Source organism: Callorhinus ursinus, unplaced genomic scaffold (genome assembly GCF_003265705.2).
Source record: "Callorhinus ursinus isolate GAN/ISIS: 27379988/994484 unplaced genomic scaffold, GSC_fseal_2.0 scaffold52, whole genome shotgun sequence".
Taxonomy (NCBI): Eukaryota; Metazoa; Chordata; class Mammalia; order Carnivora; family Otariidae; genus Callorhinus; species Callorhinus ursinus.
The window spans coordinates 5,623,506-5,640,525 of NW_027397114.1; the positions used below are offsets into that span (position 1 = coordinate 5,623,506).

Sequence of the window (17,020 nt, forward strand, 5' to 3'; positions counted from 1 at the left end):
GGACAAAGCTGCAGTATGTTGGCAGCAGGGCAGTGTGGTCTTGGAAGAAAGCAGGGAGACAGAAGTTAGGATTCCTTTAAGCCAGACTTGGAGTCCCAATTGTAGTCTACCTCCTGAGAATACAGAATTGCTATTAGACCTGATCTTTCCATCAATTCAACTGTATTTTTTTTAAATATTTATTTATTTATTTGAGAGAGAGAGAGAGCACAGGGGCAGAGGGGCAGAGGGAGAGAGAGAATCCCAAGTAGCCTTCCTGCTCAGCATGGAGCCCGACGTGGGGCTCAGTCTCACAACCCTGAGATCCTGACCTGAGCTGAAATCAAGAGTCGGTCACCCAACCGACTGAGCCACCCAGGTGCCCCTCAACTGTATTTTTTTTATCCTGTATAACAAGATATAGATTTTTGTAAGCCTTCTTAAAACTACTTGAAGGTAAATAAAGCATGGACAAACAACCTGGATTAGCATAAGCACTGCCAACCCCCTCACCACATGTCCCAGTCTCGCCCCTTTACACCGAAGCCTGAGCCCGGGAAAACGGAGAGCCTCCTTTCCTTCAGTTCCACTGGCCTCAGCCTCACTCTGTTTGCAGCCCCCTCTCCGGGCCGCCCAGCCTGCCTTGAAGACAGCAGCCCGTCTCCGGTCCTTGCCTTTGCCGCCTCCCCTCGGCCCAATCACAGCTACGTCTTCAAACGGGAGCCCCCGGAGGGCTGCGAGAGAGTGCGTGTGTTCGAAGAGGCCGTGTAAGTACCTCCTGTGGACCGTGGACCGTGGACCGTGGACGGGGTGGGCGAGGTGGGGCGGGGCTGGGGATGGGGGTGAGCCCTGCACTGTCCTCTCTGACAGGCCCTTCTTCCCTCTTGGGCTCTCTCAGCCTGGGGCCGTTGTCAACTTCAGATGATCAGGATCACACTTTTTCCACGATCAAACTTGTTGACATTACCTACCCGGAGCCCTTCAATCTTTGCTTATCGTGATCTCTATGGAAACCTGCTCTCTGCCCACATGCCAGCCACAAATGCTGTGGGAGCTGGAAAGGAAAGAGATCTGAAACCTGAACCCTTTGTTTTTTCTATTTTTTTTTTCCATCCCTGGGGAAGGTGTGAGTTTGCTAGATGGTAATCGGAGAGAGAGAGAACATATTAGTAGTTCTCTTCAGGCAGAGATGAGAAGTGTCTTGTCCCCAGTGGAGTGGCAGGGGGACCTGAACAGCTTCCTCCCTGCATCTGAGTCAAGTCTTCACCCTGTGGCTCTAGTGGTTCGAGGGTCATGAACTCCCAGACAGAAATTTCCAGTCCTTACAAGGAAGGACTGTGGATGGAATACTCCCAAACCAGGTGGGAGAGTTCAGAAGCCGTTCTGATGTTGACTGACTTCTTTACCACGGTTCCCTCCCATTAGCAGAGAGGATGGAGGGCTGAACCTTTTCAGATGCCCACCCGGTCCCCCGTAGCAGGCACCCCAAGAGCTCATTTCCTTCCCCCCACCAGCTTCATAGTCAGAAGGGCAGATTCTCAGTTAGGAAGACTTGGTCCTGGTGTGTGAGCTGAGATGTAGCTAGGACAGGGTTTGAGCCTTGAGAGCTCCATTCATGTCACAGGTCAGGGACAGTCCATGGTAGCGACAGAGGGTACAGTGAGAAGGCACAGTGGGAGTTAGGGAGAAAGCCATGGCCCCCGGGGGTGTTTGCTCCCAGCTTTGCTATGTAGCTCTCCAAGAAGACTGGGTCCTCAGGGGTGGTATGGAGGAAAAAGACCAGATCTTGCAGCTTAAGCGGACTTGTGTCTCTCCCCAGTCCACGTTATACTTGAGTAGCCACCGCCTGGGATTGCTTGTGGAAATGAGGCTGGTGCCCATCCTGATTCTTCCACAGACTCACGATGCCAGCTGGGGTCTTCAAGCCATCTCCCCAGGCTTCCTGTCCCTGTGTTAATCCTTTGAGAGAGATGGTGACTCTTGGGGCCCTGGGTGGCTCAGTCGGTTAAGCATCCGACTCTTGATTTCGGCTCAGGTCATGATCTCAAAAAAAAAAAAAAAAAAAAAAAAAAAGAGGTGGTGACCTATGGATTCCTTTCCAAGAGGCCCTGGGAGAGAAATTCTCAGCTCATTGGGGGCTCTTCCTTGTATCACTTGCCCATTGGGAAGTTCTTGTGTTTAGCAGTTCCTCTGTCACATTTTCCTTTTCCTAGCTGCTGATCCTATAAGATGGCCTGGATTTCCCAGGAGGGGAATCAAGCCATTCAGGGTCATGCCCTTTGTCCTTCGAGTGGGGCTTGGTCTCCTGGGTCACCTTCCCCACGTGGGCATGCACACAGTGAGATTACCCTCTCCTGCCCATTCCTCACCGTCCATAAAGTGGGATTCTTGTGAACCCTTCTTGGTCAGGAGAGACCTTGCCGCTGTGGACTCCGCTGGGACCCCGGGCCTTCCCAGATACACCCAGCACATGGGTCTTCACCTCCTTCTTCCACCTCTCGCTCTGGGCTCACCCCTACCCCCCCTCCTGTCTTGCTCTTCTTCCTGGGTTTGGAATTATTAGAATTCTACACTTAAAATGGTCATCAACTTCCCATGCTATACCCTAAGTGCATTTTTCTGTCTATATATTATACATAAAGAGGAAGGCAGTCGGGGGATCCACTGGTAACAGCTTCGCCATCACACCACACATTTGCCTTTTCCCCAGGAGCCCTCACAACCAGCGGCTTCTCAACCGCTTCCCCTCAGAGCATGGCCAGACACTCCTCTTTATCATAAGGATTCCTTACTCTAGAACTCCCTGACCTCACCCCCTTTATCCTTCCATTTCTTCCACATGATTGGGAGGGTGGGGATGGTTCTTTCCACATTCAAGGTGAGGCAGGTGGGTCAAGACCACATGGTGAGTTAGAGTCCAGACCTCCTGTTAAGGTCGGCCTGCCTTCCCAGAATGGCTGTTACCCTTGCATCTCGGCAAGGGCTTTGAAAAATCACACCTTTCAAATGTGTTCAAGAATGAGACTCCTTAGGTCAGTAGATTTCAGTGGGAGACACCCCCCCCCCCCGCCTTCCCCGCGCCCTGGGAACATTTGGCAATGTCAGGAAACATTTTTAGTTGTCACAACTTAAGGGGGACACAGGTGGCCCCTGGCATCTAGTGGGCAGGTGCCAGGGATGCTCTTAAGCATCCTACAATACACAGGACAGCTCTCCACAGCCAAGAATTATCTAGCTCAAAATGGCAGTAGTGCTGATGCTGAGAAACCCTGCGTTAGGCTGTCCCAAGTCTTAGAAAATCATTTTGCATGGGTCTCTGCTTTTAGGCAAGTGGTCTGCCCTCAAAACACTATTTACTGATGAAATCTCTCAAGTTAAAAGATCCCCTGGTCTCCTCTTCTAAAGTCACCTCGTCAGGAAGTTCTCCTTCCTGTCTAGCTTCAATCCCTCCTGTTTCTAGCTGAAGTAGATTTCCTGTTGTTCAGCCATATTCCTAAAATATGGATTGCTGCGGGCCTAAAGACTGGGTGTTGCTCAGCAGCCTGTAGTTTTTTGGTTGAGTTACCACCCTGTTTGAACAGAGACCCAGCTCCCCTGCTCCCCTGATGCCATGATATCTCCCATCACTTCTCACTGGCTGTTTCTCCCCGCCCCCCCCATGTGTGTGTGCATGTGTATGTGTGTGTGTGTGTGTGTGTGTGTGTGTGTGTGTTTCTCTCTCCATTCTCCAGGTCCCCAGGTCCTGACCTGGCCTTCCTGACTTCCTGTCCTGACAAGAACAAAGTCCATTTCAACCCAACCGGCTCGGCCTTCTGCCCTGTCAGCTTGATGAAGCCCCTCTTCCCCAGCATGGGCTTCATTTTCCGTAACTGCCCCTCAAGCCCGGGGTCCCCCCTTCCCCCTGCCAGCCCCAGGCCACCGCCTCGGAAGGATCCAGAGGCCTCCAAAGCCTCCTCGCTGCCGTTCGAGCCCTGGCAGCGCACCCCGCCATCAGAAGAGCCCGTGCTTTTCCAGAGTTCCCTGGTGGTCTGAGGGCCCCAACCCCACCACTTCACCATGGAGACCAGTGCCTTGGTGGCAGGCCCCTCCCTAGCTCCCCTGAGGTGGGGGATGAAGGAGCCCTTCCCTCTCGGCCTTCGAGCACTTTCATTTATTGTATCAACGCCCCGGGTCCTCTTTCTGAGGGACACCGGCCCCTCCGAATGTGAGGGGACCTGCCTTCTCCACTAGCAGCTGGGCAGCTCACGAGTCACATCTGTGTTCTTGCCACCTCTCTCACTTGGTGGAAAACTCACCTGAAGGTCTTGGGTCCCCCACCCCTGGGTGTGAGTCAAAAGGACTGTCTGTGGGGCTCTTGACCTTGTCATGGAGCAAGCTGGCCATGATGGAAGGAGAGGGGACACTGCAGATTTCCTTCTCTCTCCTCCACAGCCACGGAAGAGGAGACCCGAAGATAGATAGCCCCATCCTCTCGGCCCCCACCCCTGTGCCTCCCTCTCATTGGAGGAGCTGACCAAAGCAGCCCTAAAGGGCCCTAACACTTGACCAATCCAGCTGCTGGCAGAGGGGGGAACCAAGCGTTTTCCCAAGTGGCATTTTCATCTCGCTTTCACCCTAAGATTGTCTGAAGCAGCCCAGCTTGCCCAGCCCCAGGTGGGTGGCGGGGGAGAGGGAGAGCTGGTATTCCTCCGGGTGGCAAGCGGCGACTCTACACCCTCCGCCTGCCCCGGGACTGGGTTGGAGTAGAAAAATGCCTATTTTTCTTGTATTGATGTAGAAACTCTATTTTCTCCCAAAGACACTATTTTTGCAGCTGTTTGAAGTTTGTATATTTTCCGTACTGCAGAGCTTACACAAAACTGAAGAAGAATGTTAATGTTCAAGTTTTCTTACCCTGTGTTTAGAAGTTGTTTTTTGCAGATCTTGGTGTTAATAGACCAAATAAATAAGTATTCCCAGCAGCTTGAGGTTCTGTTAAACATTTTTTGGGGAGAGGGGATTGAGCGTGTGATATTGATCATCCTTGTCTTCAAGAGGGGTCTCTACTTAACACATAATGATGTGGATGTGGGTGTTACGTGGATGCACAGAGTCCCTGTCCTCAGGTCACCAGGCTTGGATTCTTTAGATGGACATCTAAGCAGTAGGGTCCACGGAAAGCCTGTCCAGAATGAAGGGGGTGATGGAGGGTGGGGTGAAGAAGGCAGTGGGGGAAGTCATTTTTTCTTGGATGAGTCTGGAAAAGCTCCCTAGGGAGAGTGGGTTTCAGAGGGGAAGTGAGGGTGACCAAGTTTGACATTGTGGTGCACCGGCAAGGGGAACAGGACCAGGGAATGGTCATCGGGTTGAATCTCTCGGCGCAGTTTTAGGGAAGCTTTAGCTCTACTGGAGTATTCTTTCCTTCTCGTGAGTACCCACAACACAGAGGGGTTTGCAGCCTCTCAGCTTTATAATGCTGCACCTGTAAGAGCTCAGAGGCTTTGGGGAGAAATGGGAATAATCATCCCGACATTCTGATGGTGCTTTACGCTTTACAAGCTTTTTCACGACATATTATCCCCACTGTATGGGTGAAAAGTTGACTACCCCAAGGGCAGTCATAATAACTACAATTGTATCTATGTCAGAAGACCTCGAGACAAACTCCTAAGGCAGGCTATCCCAACTACCATTCATTGGCCCGGTAAGCATCAGATACCCTGTTAGTGCTTGACATAAAATGTTACCGAAATATCACAACAACCCAATGAGAGAAATGTGATAAATCCCACTGTACTGATGAGAGGACAGAAAGATTGTATAACTTTACCCCCAAGACACAGGAAGTGGGGGAGCTAAGATGGGGAAGCAGATCCCTTGAATCCAGTGCCCATGCTTCTTAACCACAGTGCTCTCCCACTTGTTACTATTTTCGTATTAATTTCAGATGAGGAAACTAGTTTGACTCAGAGGTCAAGAGAATTGTTTGAAGTCCCAGCTAGTGAAGCGGCAGAGCCGGGACTGCAACCCAGGTCTCTCACCCCAGCTACTGTATGGTGCCCTGGGGATCACAGGCTGATTCAGTGGAATGAGCCACTGGGCGGGAGAGCAAATGTGGGGGCCCCATCCGCACTGATGTAAAAGAGACAGGGGCTTGAGGACAGACCCTATTATCTTCTATTTCTTACCCCTCCCCCTGAAAGATGTTTGGCCTACCCCCAAAGCCTTAGTGAGTCAGGGCCTGGAGTGATGGGTGTGGTGCTGCCCTGAGTTTCCTTCCTTTGCCTGAGGCGGTGCCAAAGAAGCGGGCTGTCAGAAGCAGAGAAGGAGCCTCTACCCAGATAGCAGCCCAGAGTCCAGTGACTAAGTGGGGCTTGGGGGTTGTAGTGGAAAGTCCTGGGGTGTTGCCCTAGCTCTTGGTGCCCGCAGGTGGAGGGCCAACACTTGGATGAGGAAGGGGTCCAAAAAGGAGGTCATGAATGGGAAAGAATCTGGAGGGCAGCAGGAGGGTTTGTTGTATTGTTGGTGAGGTGTAAGACCCCGGAGAAAATCCACTTTGGTAAGTTTCCATTTCCACCTCCAGGATGTGAGGAAATAAGATCAGCGTTGAGAAAGTGTGATGACTAATGATACCTTAAACTTGCATAGCACACTTTACAGTTTTTGAAACACTTTCACAAACCTCAGCTCATTTAATCCTCAGAACAGTCGAGAGGCGACAAGGTGGTTGCTACTAATTGTCTATCCCAAGTTTCCAGGCTGGGAAAACTGTCGCTCGGAATGTAGGCGACACGCGTAGGTTACCCCTTTGGAAGCCTAGGGATGTGCCCTTAGAAGGAGGACAGCTCTCAAACGCCAGCCTTGAACGCTCTTCTTGCAGAAGGGGAGGCGCTGACTCGGGGCAGCAGCTAGGGGGCGCTGAGGGTCCGCTGAGACTTCCTGGCGTTAGGACCCAGCGGAAGCCTGACCGCCGACTGGGGAAGAGATTGGGATTAACCCGGCCGGCCGCACCTCCTTCCAGCTCACCTGTCTGTCTTCACACAGCGCAGCCAATTGGTGACCTCCACATCCTTATACGTCATCATTCCACGCCCGCGTAGCTCCTAGGCCATCCCGTCGAGCTCCGGGTCGCAGTTGTCCTCGGAGTTGCCTGATCGGAAGACTCCAGGGCACAGCATTAATGTCAGGGTGGGTGGCTCCCTCGGCCATCAGGGACGAAGCCGAGATCCCAGGGCGGGTCTCCTTTCCTTGGAAGCGCTTTCTGGGTCCCGAAGCGTTTCCCCCTTGGAGGCCCTGAGCCGGCAGTTCTGGCGGTGGCTGCTGGGGCCTACTGAGCGGCGGTCGCATGCAGCTCCTATGAGGCCCCTGTCGTCGGTCGGCGATGTCCGGCTGGAGCTGTCGCCGCCGCCGCCGCTGCCGCTGCCGGCTGTGAGCGGGTCTCCGGTCGGGTCGTCCGGGCGTCTCATGGCCGCTAGCAGCTCCCTGGTGCCCGACCGGCTGCGCCTGCCGCTGTGCTTCCTCGGCGTCTTTGTCTGCTATTTCTACTATGGGATCCTGCAGGAAAAGATGTGAGCGGATCCCCGGGACCGGAGCGCAGACCTGCCCCCTCTCTCGCCCCTTGGCCCGGTTCGCGGGCCTCCCGCCCCTGGCCCAGGTGTTCCTTCTTGCCCGCTCCCAGCACCCGACACCTTTGCAGCCGCGGCTGAGCCTGCTCAGATTTCCCAAACGCGGAAGCTGGTCTCGGGATACTCGGGACCTGGTTATTTTTCTTCCCTTGTTTTTCTCCCTATGGTTCTAAGGGCTTGGGCTTTACGGGCTGGCAGTTGTACCCCCTTCCACACACACGTTTCCTTGCCTGTACCAGCTCCTCTTTGGTACTTCCAGATGTTTGCGGACAGCGGATTCTTTTGCCCTCGGCCTTGCTGCTGCAGCCCAGATCCCTTCATCTGCTGCTTGGGGTATCTTGTTTCACCGTCTAATTTTCCACGTTTCCTCTAGCTCCATCCTTTACGGATATTCTTTCCCTAAGCTACGGGATCCGCAGGCTGGGATATCTGGCTTCTAGATCCAATAAAATCAGCCCCTTTTGTGAATGAGGCCAGTGAACCTTACCAGACTGTCCCTACATCCAGAGAAGCAAGATCATTTTAAAGCTTTCGGTGACTCTAGACATACTAGATGACACTGAGTGAAATACACTAACTTTTCTCCTTTTTTTTTTTTTCTCTCATCATTTCATTCTTAGAACAAGAGGAAAGTATGGGGAGGGAGCCAAGCAGGAGACGTTCACCTTTGCCTTAACTTTGGTCTTCATTCAATGTGTGATCAATGCTGTGTTTGCCAAGATCTGTGAGTACCTATCTAGTCATCTGTTGTGTGCCCCCTCCCTATCCACCTTTAAGGTTTAACTGTCAGCACTCCCACCCTCTTTAGCGTTTTCAAAGCCTCGGTGTTCAGTCTACAAAACGAATGGCTTTGGAATGGAGTAAAACCCTATTTCCTTACATTAGACCAACTTCTGAGTCAGAAATGTGCAGAGAATGGTTCTTCTGTGTGCCGGATCCCCACTGAGAATACTTAGTTTTTTTCTTCTTTCTTCCCTTTGATTTTCCTTTATGTTTCCGCTTCAAACATGTTTTGAGCTGCTCTCTTTGTTCCGTGGGGGCTACAGCAGAGCTAATGAGCCCCTTGAACTGAATGAGCCCCCATTCCTGCTCTGCATGTGGTCTTGTGTTAGGTGTAGGTGAGATTGGAGAGTTGAATAATCTTCAGAGATTTCCCAGTCTAGGAGGACAGAAATATCTTGTGCTTCTCGTCTTATTTGACACATTCCTTTCATGTGGCTTCAACTTTGGTTCAGTGGCCCATCCTGGGCCCACCAGGTTTCTCCTACACATTTTTTGTCTCTTCCCAGTGATCCAGTTTTTTGACACTGCCAGGGTGGATCGTACCCGGAGCTGGCTCTATGCTGCCTGTTCTGTCTCCTATCTGGGTGCCATGGTCTCCAGCAACTCGGCACTACAGTTTGTCAACTATCCGACTCAGGTGAAATCTCAGGGTGTGATGAGGGTTGACTCAGAAATTGTTTGAAAAGAACTAAGAATTCTTGGCTCAGGTCTGTGACTTAAACAAAAGGGAATATGTTGGAGAAATTCACAGGGCAAAGAACCATAGATCTGAGGTCTAGTGGTGGTGGGTTGGCCATGATAGACTGTGGTTTCTGGTGCAGGCCCCACAGTTACTTTTCTTAACAGAGCACCTAGCACAGTGCCTGGCACATCCCAGAGGCTCAGGTACTATTTGCTGAATTTTGTTTCAGGTCCTTGGTAAATCCTGCAAGCCAATCCCAGGTAAGTGGAAGCAGGTGGTCTCCCCCTACCACCCTCACTCTTCCTGTAGCAGGCTCTCTACTCCTCTGCCAGGGCTGTGTATCCCTTCGGGGTTGTCATCTCATCACAGCTGTCTCCAGAGCCGGCCCTCCGTCCCTTCCCCCTGCCATCCCGTCCTCCATATCACTTCCGGTGGTGTTGGGCGTGCATGGCCCAGAAGCTAGAGGCTGACCTAGTCTGCTTCACATGCCAGTCCTTTTGGTGTCCTGAGTGCTTACATTGTCAGTAGAGTTGAGTCCCATTTTCGTTGTCAGTTTCTTTCTCTCAACCTCGCACTCATCCGCTGTCCCCACCCCTTCCCTGTTCCTTCTTGGACCTTTCACCTTTGTTCTCTGCCTTTTCCCTGCCTCTACCCTTTGTTCTCCTCGTTGCTCAGTCCTCTCTGTCCAGGTGCCAGCCTTGCGCCTTCCTCTTAGCTTCTTTAGGCCTTCCTTCTCAGACATTGTTTTCTCCCCGGAGTCTCCTCAGAGGACGGTGTTGGGCTCATCAGTGCCTGTGGGTACCCGAATTTTCCACTGTTTCTTCCCTGTAGTCATGCTCCTTGGAGTTACCCTCTTGAAGAAGAAGTACCCAAAGGCCAAGTACCTGTGTGTGTTGCTAATTGTGGCTGGAGTGGCCCTTTTCATGTACAAACCCAAGAAAGTAGTTGGGATGGAAGAACACACAGTTGGCTACGGAGAACTGCTTCTGGTATGTGATCCTGGTGGGAAAGGCAGCCCTTTCCGGTAATCCCAACCAAGGAGCATCCCACCTGGGCATGTGAAGGGCCAGTTATGTGTCGAGAGAGAGATTGCGATGCCCCTTGCCCCCCATTTCTCGGCTTTGTCTCTTGTCGCATGGCCCCCAGCTCTCCTAAGGCCACAGTGGGAAGCCTGAAATACTGAACAACAGCGCAGCTCTCCTGGGGAAGGGGTGACTCTGAGGCCTGTGTTTAAGTGCTGGTGTGAGGCCGGAGAGACTTGAGAGCAAATAGGGAAGGAATAGCGCGTCACTCACTGTGGCTTTCTGAGAAACCTGGAAGCCAGAATTTAAAAATAATACTATAATAGCTCTTGCTCACTGTGTATTCCGCCTTGTTCCCAGCGGTTTACCCATTAGTTGGTTAATCTCTACAACAATAACCTTATATATATGATTATTTCCATTTTCCCTATGAAGACACTGAGACAGAGAGGTTAAGTCACTTGCCATGGTCACACGGCTATGAAGTGGCAGAGGTAGTGGCTAACTTTGCCCGGGCTCCTTATCTGGGCAGTGTGACCAGAGAATCTAGTCTGGAGCACTCCTCCAGGCCAGGAGACTAATGGGCCAGTACCAGATGTCCTTTCTCCACTCTCATATGGGAAAATACATGGCTCAGCACGGGTTCCAGGCCCCTGCACACGAGGCTTCATGGCACTGCCTTGGGAAGTGCTAGGTTTTCCATCCCACTCTGATTACATTACTGTGTGGCTCAGATAGCTTGTTGTTCTAGTACCTGGGCGGGGGCAGGAGGCAGTGAGCATGATCTCTCTGGACCCTCCACCCATGACCGAATGGTAGCATTTTGTTCTGAGGACTCTGTCTTAAGATAGCGGCTTTGTGAGGAGTCTCAGAAAAGTGAGAGTCCTGTGTCCTGGGGTAGGGAGGGGCCCTGGTGGCCCTCTTGCTGCAGGGTGCACCCTCTCTTTTCCAGTTATTGTCTCTGACCCTGGATGGACTGACGGGCGTTTCCCAGGACCACATGCGGGCTCATTACCAAACAGGCTCCAACCACATGATGTTGAATATCAACCTTTGGTCGACATTGCTGCTGGGAGCTGGTAAGGAGCGGTTCTGCTGTTCTTCCATGTGTCACCAGAGGGCAGACTGCCATCCTCCAGTTGATCCCTAGCGCGGGTGCTGGTTGCTAACTTTGCCCAGGCCAGAGGCCTGTCTCCGCTCTGAGATGCCCTTCTGTCCAAGCCCCTGAAAAACCTTCTTGGAGAAACTTTCCCTGGCGGGCTCTGCTTGCTACTCATGACTGACACAATCATAGGTAGACCTGTGCCAATTTCCTTGGGAGGACACGTAGTAGTAGGTCACAGGGGTACCTTGGGAACTCACCTTCTTTTGATAGCGATGAGATATTGGTATATACTGAATGTAGTTCGAATATGAACACATGTCTTTTAAATCAGTGCTTCCTAACCTTTGTTCAAATCTGGGCGCATGCGGGAAGTATTTTTGGTACAGCACAGTGGGGTTAACGGAGGAGGCTGCTGATGGCTGGAGGTGGCCATGCTTGGGGCTGCCTTGAGCTGGGGATGTGTGGGTCAGTATCTCCCCAACATCTGAGGATCTCTGCTTCCAGTAACTTTGGCAGAAGTAGCTAATCGACTCCCACGCCTCTCTTGGAAGAGTCTGTAGTTAGTTTCTCTAATCAGAAAACTAGGAGCAAGGTGCATGACAGGACAGTGTGAACTCAGTCCCTGCACTTTCCCGCATGCTGCTCTGTGGACTACCTTCCTGGACTGTGTATAGACATGTGCGCTGGCACAGGCACACAAGGTGCGTCATTCATCCTTTGCCATTTATTCCCAGGAATCCTGTTTACTGGGGAGCTCTGGGCGTTCTTGAGCTTTGCCGAAAGGCACCCTGCCGTCATCTATAACATCCTGCTCTTTGGCCTGACCAGTGCCCTGGGTCAGGTGAGTGCCTTGAGACCGGGTAGCTTGGCTTCCCCGAGGGAGACCGACCCAGCTGGAAGAAGAGGGCGGCAAGCCTAGCCTTGATGTCCTGTCACAGACTTTGACCTTGGGGCAGAGCCCCAAGAGCCAGCCTGACCCTGCTTTCCCGGTCTCTCTAGAGCTTCATCTTCATGACAGTTGTGTATTTTGGCCCCCTGACCTGCTCCATCATCACCACGACTCGAAAGTTCTTCACCATTTTGGCCTCTGTGATCCTCTTCGCCAACCCTATCAGCCACCTGCAGTGGGTGGGCACCGTACTTGTGTTCTTGGGTAAGTTCCATGCGGAGCTCGCATGTCTGGGCATGTGCAGCAACAGTCACAGGGCTCTCTTTTTTCTTTTTTCTTTTAATTAATTTTTTGAGAGAGAGAGAGGGAGTGGGGAGGAGCAGAGGGAGAGGGAGGGAGAATCCCAAGCAGCCTCCCCGCTCAGTGTGGAGCCCGCCTCGGGGATCGATTTCAGGACCCTGAGATCATGACCTGAGCAGAAATCAAGAGTCGGACGCTTAACCGACCGAGCCACCCAGGTGCCCTGTTAGAGAGCTTTAAGATTTTTTTTTTCCTGAAATGTATATTTATGAAAGTGAGTTAGTTATTTTATTTAATTAATTTTAAAATACAAACGCTCTTTTTTTTTTTTTTAAGATTTTATTTATTTATTTGACAGAGAGAGACACAGCGAGAGAGGGAACACAAGCAGGGGGAGTGGGAGAGGGAGAAGCAGGCTTCCCGCGGAGCAGGGAGCCCGATGCGGAGCTCGATCTCAGGACCCTGAGATTGTGACCTGAGCCGAAGGCAGACGCTTAACGACTGAGCCACCCAGGCACCCCTATTTAGTTATTTTAGAGAAGATGTTTTTTAAAAAGGAAAGGAAGCATTGCCTCTCATCCACCCTTCCTAATGAGCATTTCATTTTAGTGATGTTCCTCCAGTGGCATGGGTTTCCTCAGACACTGAACAGGGTAAAATTGTTAAACTTACTCCCTACCAATTTGTGCTGCCATGGATGAGCTGAGAGAACTAGCTGAAGTTTTGACATTTTTTCTTTTAGTTTTACTGTATTTTATGATATATACATAATTACCTGTGTCTTGGTGATTTTTCTCATTTGATGCCATACTTTTTCTTTGAGGGAGTTCTATAAAACCAGTGTTTGGAGTTAGTTTTCTTTAAAGCCCCAGTTTTGGAGAATGAAGGCTGATCTTCCCCTCCCCCCATGCCACTGTCAAAACCATTGGTAGGTTTCATTTCTCCTCGTAAAGCTAAGCCCATCTTCTCCCTTTTCATAGGTCTCGGTCTCGATGCCAAGTTTGGGAAAGGAGCCAAGAAGACATCCCACTAGGAAGAGAGAGACTACCTCCACTTCAAGAATATTTAAGTTATTATCTCAAATATGGACATCTCTTGAGCAAATGGACACAATAGGGATAAAGGACTGGGTTCCAGTCTGTTTTTGGTTTTTGTGTTTTTTGGTTTTTTTTGTTTTGTTTTTTAAGAAAAGGAAGCAAAATCACATGTTCTAAAAAAAAGCACTTCGATTTTAACAAGACAGAGTTGGCAGTTTCTGTTCTGGATGACCTGGAGCACAGCCTAATGCAAAGAGAGAAGGGGGAGGGAAGAGGCAGAGCTTGATGCTCTTGGCCCAAGCTCCCTCTAAGGTGTAGGAAACCCGGTTGGGTGGCTAATTCCCCCAAGAGCCCAAGCATTGTAGGGAGGAACTTGAATAGATGTGCATTTGGGCTTGTGGCCTCTGTTCCCACAGGTGAGGGTCTAAATCTGCCAGGACAGGTGGCTGGCTGTTAGAGCCAGAGAATGTCAAAATCACTTTATCACTTCAAGTTCTGGTGGGCAAATATTTCTTTAAAAACTCCAGATACAGTCTTTCCTCAAGAAACCTCCTTTGAGGTGGGGGGGGGGGATGAGCCCAGAGCCTCAGAGTCTGCTGTGTTTTCACATTTCCCCACGGCCTCCTCTTCAGCCGGAGCTCAAGCAAGCCCGGAGTGGAGACCCAGTGTATGTATCATGAACAGCTTGGGAAGGCCGACTCCCTCCCTCCGTCTCTGAATCTGTTCTCGGTCCACCTGGTCCCCTCCCGGGGAGGCTGGATGAATCCTATTCCCGTGCCCTTCGGTTGCTAAAGCATTGCAGTCCTCCGCCGTTGTGGCTGTGCCAAGGTGTCCCCATGCCAACTTCTGCCTGTTGAAAGGGATGCTGGCGGAAGGCACGGTGGCTGGGTGCTGGCACAGAGCCTCCGTCAAGTTTCCTGGGTGGCAATGGGGGGAGAAGGCGGAGCATGGAGCGGAGCCACCTGCCCACGGCCGCCTTCAGAGCTGGAAATTGCAGTCCTCCACGGACCAAACTTTACACATGAAAGTGCATTTCCACCAGCTGCAACTTTCACTCCATCTGTTCAGCAGCCCGAGCCCCTTGGCTCTCCAGCTGGGAGCCCAGCCTCCTTCCTGAGCGGCTGCCTCGCCACCCCTCCCCAGCCTTTCAAGCCAGCCTCACTTGCACTCGTGTTGCTCCCTAGGGGCCCTGGTGTGGCTGTAGCTCTGCCCCCAAACGCCCCCTCTCATTCTGAACTCCTTGAGAGAAGAGGTTTTAAGTACATCTGGCTGAATTTCCTTCCTTCTCCACCCCTCTCCCCTGTTTTTTTTTTTTTTTTTCATCCCAAAGTTTGCCTCAATTAGCCCCTTCCCTTCTGGATTGACAGTTCTTCCAAACTGTCTTCTGTGGATTGGATAGGTGGTCAGAGCGTGTGACCAGTGCCAGGGGCCTACAGGCCTGTTCTCCTGACCATCAGACCGGTCCCCTCCACCTCCAGCCCCTGCCCTTCTCAACTGGCTGTCTCAGAGATGCCCAATGCTAGGCACCAAGAGCAAGACAGAATCTTCAACAGCCCAGCGTGGCTCTCACCTGCTACTAGAGCAAGTACGTCCTGCCTACTGTGTGCCAAGAGCCCGCTGCTGGTATGTCTATTCAGCCCCCCTGTCTGCCCGTCTAACACATCACTCCTGTGTGCCACATCCTGTGAACTTGCTGGGAGTTCAAAGCTGAGTAGGACCAGTACTTACCCTCCGCGGGGGATTCACAGTCTAATAGGGAGACAGGTAAACAAATCATTGCATCTCAGACGCGCAGCGCCAACAACCAAGTGTCTGGGCAAGGCGAGGCTTGAGCTGGAGCATGTGGGAAGATGAAAGGTGGAGGAAGTGGAGCCAAGTGGGAAATGGGGTTTTCAACTGCCCACCTACACCACCCCCCCGCCATACTCCTGCCTTCAGTCGGGTCAAGTGGCAGCAGTGGCTCTCCCCTGAGGCAGTCGTTCAGCTCAAAGGGGAGACAGGTGGAGATGCGGCATGAGCTGCCGCTGTGCCTCGTGGCACGCTTACCTCCCGGGTCGGGGGAACCCGAGTGTGCCAAGTTTGACGGAAGTCAGCAATGTCAGGGCATAAGGGCTGATAAATGTGAAATACCAGGCAAGTTCCAACAAAAGGAGTGTTGATCCCTAACCCTGGGCGGCCTCATACCTCAGGTTTCTCAAGATCAAAGGACTTTTCATCTGTAGTTAATTCTCAGCTATGTGTAGAAGGGAGGGAGCCAGCACACAAGTTTCCCCGAACACTATGTTTTCAGTTGGGGGTGTACTGTACTTAATGCCTATTTTGGTCAAACCATCAGGTTGACCTCCTCCGCTGTTGGTGCTCAGGCTCATGGAAAAGCAGTTTGTCCATCTCCTGGACACAACATGGCCTCGTGCAAGGGCAGTGACCCACCAATGTGATTTGGGGTAAAAACATGGGGAAAGCTATTCCGGAATTTAAAAGAAAGAAAGTCTACATCGTTTTTTGAAGGGCAGTAATTAAACATTCCCTGTGGACCATCTCTCAGGCGAGGCATTTAGGAACGGATGATGTGTTTTCCCACAGTCCTGTGACACCCTTGCAGAAGAGGACCGAGCAAGCTCCTGTCCCTTACAGAAATGGAAAAACAAGTTAGGGAAGGCTGGGGGACCTGTGGTAGGTCCTTGGGTATGTGCCTACGAGATTAATTAGAACTCAAGTTTCCCCGAGTCCTAGTCACGTCTTGGCCCTGTGCCCTCAGAGGGGGAGAAGCAAAGCTCCTCAGGAGACCCATTGCCTGTGCTGTCTGGTCCCACTTCTCAGTGGAACAGTTTGCACATTTTATGAGTGCTGGTCACTTTCTCCAGATGCCATGGCAGAGAAATTATCCTGGGTCTCTGTGGGATCATTCGACCCTTCTCACTGAAAACACACCAGCTGTCTTCAGGAACCACAATCTCATGTTTATGGAATTCCTTTCCCAAAGCTCTTTAGTTTCTGAAAATTTGTCCTTCCAACACTCCTGGGGAGAGGTTAGGCCAGGACATACACACACACACACACACACACACACACACACACACACACACACACGCCTGAAACCCCCCAGAGTGCATCAGCTGGAAGTCCCATGCCTGTGGGAAGGCAGGGCCTGGAAGTGAGTCTCCACTTCCCACGTGTCAGAGGTCAGGGAGCTAAGCCACTGGTTCCCAACCATTTGGATTTCCTGGTCCAGTAGAATTTCCAAATAATTTGGAGGGCTGGCTTGCTTTCTTTCTTCTTTTTTTTTTTTAAAGTAAGGACGTTAAAAAAAAAACAAAAAACCTATCACCAATATGGCTTACAACAAGTCATTTTAACTCTAAAAATTTTAGGAAAAGCTCAGAATAAAGGACCCTTCTTCCAAAGAAATTATAGTTGGAAATCATACCATGGTGTAGATGAGATAAGTTTTTAGTTATAGAAAGTGTTCAACATAAAATGTTCTATGATAATACATTGTATCCTTATGATTGTTTGCTCCATACAACTTGGGTCAGTTTGGGGGCTGTATTCCACAATGCAGTCCACTGACCCTGGAATGTCACACAAACATGCTGACAAAGAAGGAAGCAACTGACAA

General features: G+C 51.2%; 2 protein-coding genes across 5 annotated transcripts in view; both read left to right on the forward strand.

The window, feature by feature from the left end:
- Window positions 1-4,940, forward strand: part of FAM117A (family with sequence similarity 117 member A) — a 43,428-nt gene extending 38,488 nt beyond the window's left edge. For all 3 annotated transcript variants that reach the window (XM_025859167.2, XM_025859168.2, XM_073883766.1), the window contains exons 7-8: window positions 596-746; window positions 3,711-4,940. In XM_025859167.2, the coding sequence (XP_025714952.1) occupies window positions 596-746; window positions 3,711-4,011 (452 nt within the window). In that variant the 3' untranslated portion in view covers window positions 4,012-4,940. The remainder of the gene's footprint in view (window positions 1-595; window positions 747-3,710) is intronic.
- A 1,371-nt stretch (window positions 4,941-6,311) lies between these two features.
- SLC35B1 (solute carrier family 35 member B1) lies at window positions 6,312-13,602 on the forward strand. 2 transcript variants are annotated; one of them, XM_025859170.2, is made up of 9 exons: window positions 6,312-7,146; window positions 8,204-8,307; window positions 8,873-9,003; window positions 9,278-9,308; window positions 9,880-10,037; window positions 11,023-11,149; window positions 11,910-12,016; window positions 12,175-12,328; window positions 13,345-13,602. In XM_025859170.2, the coding sequence occupies exons 1-9, from the start codon at window positions 7,139-7,141 to the stop codon at window positions 13,395-13,397; spliced, it is 873 nt and encodes a 290-aa protein (XP_025714955.1). In that variant the 5' UTR covers window positions 6,312-7,138; the 3' UTR covers window positions 13,398-13,602. The 2 variants fall into 2 exon arrangements, with proteins under 2 accessions (XP_025714955.1, XP_025714954.1); XM_025859169.2 differs by lacking the exon at window positions 6,312-7,146 and adding an exon at window positions 7,183-7,526.
- Window positions 13,603-17,020: the final 3,418 nt, after the last annotated feature.

Bases quoted from the DNA above. Each gene is read 5' to 3' on its own strand.
- SLC35B1 (XM_025859169.2), top strand. From the start codon at position 7,315: ATGAGGCCCCTGTCGTCGGTCGGCGATGTCCGGCTGGAGCTGTCGCCG. The intron at 8,308-8,872 runs GTGAGTACCTAT...GTCTCTTCCCAG, and splicing joins TGCTGTGTTTGCCAAGATCT to TGATCCAGTTTTTTGACACT. The intron at 9,004-9,277 runs GTGAAATCTCAG...ATTTTGTTTCAG, and splicing joins TTGTCAACTATCCGACTCAG to GTCCTTGGTAAATCCTGCAA.